The sequence below is a fragment of the Numida meleagris genome, unplaced genomic scaffold, assembly GCF_002078875.1.
Source record: "Numida meleagris isolate 19003 breed g44 Domestic line unplaced genomic scaffold, NumMel1.0 unplaced_Scaffold777, whole genome shotgun sequence".
In the NCBI taxonomy this organism is placed as follows: Eukaryota; Metazoa; Chordata; class Aves; order Galliformes; family Numididae; genus Numida; species Numida meleagris.
In genome coordinates, this window is record NW_018364992.1 from 1 (window position 1) to 6,346 (window position 6,346).

The 6,346-nt window shown below is 60.8% G+C and overlaps 1 protein-coding gene across 1 annotated transcript in view; it reads left to right on the forward strand.

Moving 5' to 3' along the window:
• Positions 1–26: 26 nt before the first annotated feature.
• Positions 27–6,346, forward strand: part of ASPDH (aspartate dehydrogenase domain containing) — a gene marked incomplete at its 3' end in the record, with an annotated part of 17,267 nt that continues 10,947 nt past the window's right edge. The window contains exons 1-2 of the mRNA XM_021383963.1: positions 27–2,593; positions 4,856–5,005. Of these exons, the coding sequence (XP_021239638.1) occupies positions 2,372–2,593; positions 4,856–5,005 (372 nt within the window). The remainder of the gene's footprint in view (positions 2,594–4,855; positions 5,006–6,346) is intronic.

Below are 6,346 nucleotides of genomic sequence, written 5' to 3' on the forward strand. Positions count from 1 at the left end.
AACTGGGGGGGGTAACTGGGGGTTGGCTGGGGGTGACTGGGGCTGACGGGTCCTGGCAGGGCAGTACCTGGCGGCGCAGCTGTTGGCGCGGGGCCCCCCCCTGGGGGTGACGTTGTCCTTCGTGTGGGCTCGGGATGGGGGGCGGTTGGAGGGGCTCCCCCCGGAGCTGCGCCTGCGGGACCTGAGCCGCCTGCCCCACACGTGAGTGGCAGAGCCGTCACCCCCGTGTCACCCCAGGGTCACCTCAGTGCCGCCCCCCGAGACCCCAGTGTCACCCCAATGTCACCCCGGGATCCCAAGGCCACCCCAGTGCCACCCCGAGACCCAGGTGTCACCCCAATGTCACCCCGGGATCCCAGTGTCACCCCAATGTCACCCTGAGACCCCAATGTTCCCCAGTGTCACCCCTGAGACTCTAATGTCACCCCAATGTCACTCTGGGATCCCAATGCCACCCCAGTGCCACCCCAAGACCCCAACATCCCCCAGTGTCACCCCAATGTCACCCCGGGGTCCCAGTGTCACCCCAATGTCACCCTGAGACCCCAATGTTCCCCTGTGTCACCCCTGAGACTCTAATGTCACCCCAATGTCACTCTGAGATCCCAGTGTCACCTCAGTGTCACCCCTGAGACCCCAATGTCACCCCAATGTCACACAATGTCACTCTGGGATCCCAGTGTCACCCTGGGATCCCTATGCCACCCCAATGCCACCTCAATGTCACCCCTGAGACCCCAATGTCACTCTGAGATCCCAGTGTCACCTCAGTGTCACCCCTGAGTCCCCAGTGTCACCCCAATGTCACCCCAATATCATACAACGTCACTCTGGGATCCCAGTGTCACCCAGTGTCACCCCTGAGACTCTAATGTCACCCCAATGTCACTCAGTGGTCCCAATGTCACCCTGAGACCCCAATGTCACCCCTGAGACCCCAATGTCACCCCAATGTCACTCTGAGATCCCAGTGTCACCTCAATGTCACCCCTGAGAGCCCAATGTCACCCCAATGTCACCCAATGTCACTCTGGGATCCCAGTGTCACCCTGGGATCCCAATGCCACCCCAATGTCACCTCAATGTCACCCCTGAGAGCCCAATGTCACCCCAATGTCACCTAATGTCACTCTGGGATCCCAATGTCACCCCTGAGACCCCAATGTCACCCCAATGTCACCCAATGTCACTCTGGGATCCCAGTGTCACCCTGGGATCCCAATGCCACCCCAATGTCACCTCAATGTCATCCTGAGACCCCAATGTCCCCTCAGTGTCACTCTGGGATCACAGTGTCACCCCAATGTCACCCCAGTGTCACTCTGGCTTCCCAATGTCACCCTCAGATCCCTATGTCACCTCAATGTCACCTCAATGTCACCCTGAGACCCCAGTGTCCCCCAGTGTCAGCCCTGAGACTCTAATGTCAACCCAATGTCACTCTGGGATCCCAGTGTCACCCCAATGTCACCTCAGTGTCACTATGGGATCCCAATGTCACCCTCAGACCCCAGTGTCACCCCCGAGACCCCAATGTCACCCCAATGTCACTCTGAGATCCCAGTGTCACCCAATGTCACTCTGGGATCCCAGTCTCACCTCAACGTCATCCTGAGACCCCACTGTCACCTCAGTGTCACTCTGGGATCCCAATGTCACCCTCAGACCCCAAGTGTCACCCCAGTGTCACCCATGAGACCCCAGTGTCACCCCTGAGACCCCAGTGTCACCCCAATGTCACTCTGGGATCCCAGTGTCACCTCAGTGTCGCCTCTGAGACCCCAGTGTCACCCCAATGTCACCCCAATATCATTCAATGCCACTCTGGGATCCCAGTGTCACCCCAATGTCCCCCCAGTGTCACTCTGGGTTCCCAGTGTCACCCTGGGATCCCAATGCCACCCCAATGTCACCTCAATGTCATCCTGAGACCCCAAAGTCACCTCAATCTCACCTCAGTGTCACCCCGATGTCACCAGAATGTCACTCTGGGGACCCAATGTCACCCAATGTCACTCAGGGATCCCAGTGTCACCCCAGTGCCACCCCGAGACCCCGGTGTCCCCCAGTGTCACCCCTGCGACTCTAATGTCACCCCAATGTCACCTAATGTCACCCTGAGACCCCAATGTCACCCCAGTGTCACCCCTGAGACCCCAATGTCACCCCAATATCACACAATGTCACCCTGAGACCCCAGTGTCACCCCAGTGCCACCCCAATGTCACTCTAGGGTCCCAATGTCACCTCCCATGCCACCCTGTGTCACCTCCAGGACTCTTGTGTCACCCTTGGGACACCAATGTCACCTCGGGACGCCAGCGTCACCCTAGGTCACCCCTAGAGCCCCCACGTCACCCCTGAGCTCCCAATGTCACCCCTGGGCCCCCAGTGTCACCCCATGTCACCCTTGGCACCCCAGTGCCACCCTATGTCACCCCCGGGGCCCAAATGTCACCCTCGGACCCCCGTGCCACCCCGTGTCCCAGTGTCACCTGGTGTCCCCAGGGGGGTGGACCTGGTGGTGGAGGTGGCACACCCGTGTGTGGCCCAGGAGCACGGCGAGGACATCCTGGCCCACGCTGACTTCATGGTGGGGACACTGGGGACAACGGGGAGGTTGGGGACACTGGGGACAATGGGGAAGCTGGGGAGAGTGGGGACAATGGGGAGGTTGGGGACAATAGGGAGGTTGGAGTCACTGGGGACAATGGGGAGGTTGGGGACAGTGGGGACACCGGGGACAATGGGGAGGTTGGGAACAGTGGGGACAATGGGGAGGTTGGGGGACTGTGGGGACAGTGGGGACAATAGGGACACTGGGGATGCTGGGGACACTGGGGACAATGGGGAGGTTGGGGACAATAGGGAGGTTGGAGTCACTGGGGACAATGGGGACATTGGGGACACCGGGGATACTGGGGATGCTGGGGACAATGGGAGATACTTGGGACACTGGAGAGGCTGGGGACATTGGGGACAACAGGGACAGTGGGGAATTTGGGGACACTGGGGACAGTGGGGAGGTTGGAGGCATTGGGGACACTGGGGAAACTGGGGACACTGGGGACAACGGGGATGATAGGGACACTGGGGAAGTTGGGAACATTGGGGACAATGGGGATGTTGGGGACAGTGGGGACAATAAGGACACTGGGGAATTTGGGGACACTGGGGACAATGGGAAGGTTGGAGACATTGGGGACACTGGGGAAGCTGGGGACAGTGGGGACAATGGGGATGTTGGGGACATTGGGGACCTTGGAGACATCAGGGTTGAGATTTTGGGACACTACAGTTGATATACTGGGATACTGGAGATACTGGGGACACTGGGGACATCGGGGTCGGGATGCTGGGGACACCGGGGAGGCTGGGGACATTGGGGTCAGGATGTTGGGGACACCATGGTTGGGATACTGGGGATACTGGGGACACTGGGGACATTGGGGTCAGGATGCTGGGGACACTGGGAACATTGGGGTCAGGATGTTGGGGACATCACGGTTGGGATACTGGGGATACTGGGGACACTGGGGACAGGATGTTGGGGACACTGGGAACATTGGGGTCGGGATGTTGGGGACACCACGGTTGGGACACTGGGGATACTGGGGACACTGGAGTTGGGATGTTGGGGACACTGGGGACATTGGGGTCAGGATGTTGGGGACACCACGGTTGGGATACTGGGGACAATGGGGACATTGGGGTCAGGACATTGGGGACACCATGGTNTCAGGACATTGGGGACACCATGGTTGGGATACTGGGGATACTGGGGACATTGGGGTCAGGATGTTGGGGACACCACGGTTGGGATACTGGGGACACTGGGGACACTGGGGACATCATGGTTGGGATGTTGGGGACACTGGGAACATTGAGGTCAGGATGTTGGGGACACCACGGTTGGGATACTGGGGATACTGGGGACACTGGAGTTGGGACACTGGGGACACTGGGGACATTGGGGTCAAGATGTTGGGGACATCATGGTTGGGATGTTGGGGACACTGGGAACACTGGGGTCAGGACGCTGGGGACACAATGGCTGGGATACTGGGGATACTGGGGACACTGGGGACATTGGGGTCAGGACGCTGGGGACACAATGGTTGGGATACTGGGGACACTGGGGAGGCTGGGGACATTGGGGTCAGGATGTTGGGGACACCATGGTTGGGATACTGGGGATACTGGGACATTGGGGTTGGGATGTTGGGGACACCATGGTTGGGATACTGGGGACACTGGGGATACTGGGACATTGGGGTCAGGATGTTGAGGACACTGGGGACATTGGGGTGAGGACGCTGGGGACACCATAGTTGGGATACTGGGGACACTGGGGACATTGTGGTCAGGATGTTGGGGACACTGGGGACACTGGGGTTGCGATGTTTGGGACACCATGGTTGGGATACTGGGGATACTGGGGACACTGGGGACATTGGGGTTGGGATGTTGGGGACACTGGGGACATTGGGGTCAGGACGCTGGGGACACNGGGGACATTGGGGTCAGGACGCTGGGGACACAATGGTTGGGATACTGGGGATACTGGGGACACTGGGGACATTGGGGTCAGGACGCTGGGGACACCACGGTTGGGATACTGGGGATACTGGGGACACTGGAGTTGGGACGTTGGGGACACTGGGAACATTGGGGTCAAGATGTTGGGGACACCATGGTTGGGATACTGGGGATACTGGGGACACTGGAAGCATCGGGGTTGAGACGTTGGGGACCTCACAGTTGGCATAGTGGGGACACTGGAGATCTTGGGGACGTTGGGGACGTCGGGGCCAGACCTTGGGGACAGGGGCTGTCCTGACGGCCGTGTCCCCAGCTGGGGTCCCCCACGGCGCTGGCCGACCCCCAGACGGAGCAGCGGCTGCGGGGGGCGGCGGCGCGGGGGGGGCACACGCTCTACGTCCCCCGTGGGGCCCTGTGGGGCTGCGAGGACATCCGGCGCATGGATGACAACGGGACGCTGGCCGTGAGCACCTGGGGACAACGGTGGCTTGGGGACACCGTGGGGCTGGGGGACATCAGGGGGGTGGGGACTGCATGGGATTGGGAACGTCGTGGAACTTGGGGACAACAAGGGGACACCGTGGGGTTGGGGTCACCACGGTGCTTGCAGACACCAAGGGGACACCGTGGGGTTGGGGACATCATGGTGCTTGTGGACACCAAGGGGACACCACAAGACTGGGGACACCACGGTGCTTGGGGACACCAAGGGGACACCGTGGGGTTGGGGACACCGTGGTGCTTGGGGACACCAAGGGGACACTGTGGGGTTGGGGACATCATGGTGCTTGGGGACACCAAGGGGACACCGTGGGGTTGGGGACATCACGGTGCTTGAGGACAAGGGGACACCATGAGACTGGGGTCACCACAGTGCTTGGGGACACCAAGGGGAGACCACAAGACTGGGGACACCATGGTGCTTGGGGACACCAAGGGGACACCGTGGGGTTGGGGTCACCACGGTGCTTGGGGACACCAAGGGGACACCGTGGGGTTGGGGACACCATGGTGCTTGCAGACACGAAGGGGACACCGTGGGGTTGGGGTCAACACGGTGCTTGGGGACACCAAGGGGACACCATGGGGTTGGGGTCACCACGGTGCTTGGGGACACCAAGGGGACACTGTGGGGTTGGGGACATCATGGCGCTTGGGGACACCAAGGGGACACCGTGGGGTTGGGGACACTGTAGAGCTTGGGGACACCAAGGGGACGCCGTGGGGTTGGGGTCACCATGGTGCTTGGGGACACCAAGGGGACACCGTGGGGTTGGGGACATCATGGCGCTTGGGGACACCAAAGGGACACCGTGGGGTTGGGGACATCATGGCGCTTGGGGACACCAAGGGGACACCACAAGACTGCGGACATCAAGGTGCTTGGGGACACCAAGGGGACACCAAGGGGTTGGGGACATCGTGGTACTTGGGGACACCAAGGGGACACCACAAGACTGGGGTCACCACGATGCTTGGGGACACCAAGGGGACACCATGCAGTTGGGGACATCATGGTGCTTGGGGACACCAAGGGGACACCATGGGGTTGGGGTCACCATGGTGCTTGGAGACAACAAGGGGACAACGTGGGGCTGGGGTCACCACAGTGCTTGCAGACACCAAGGGGACACCGTGGGGTTGGGGACAACAAGGGGACACCATGGGGTTGGGGACACTGTAGAGCTTGGGGACACCAAGGGGACGCCGTGGGGTTGGGGTCACCATGGTGCTTGGGGACACCAAGGGGACACCATGAGACTGGGGTCACCACGGTGCTTGGGGACACCAAGGGGACACCATG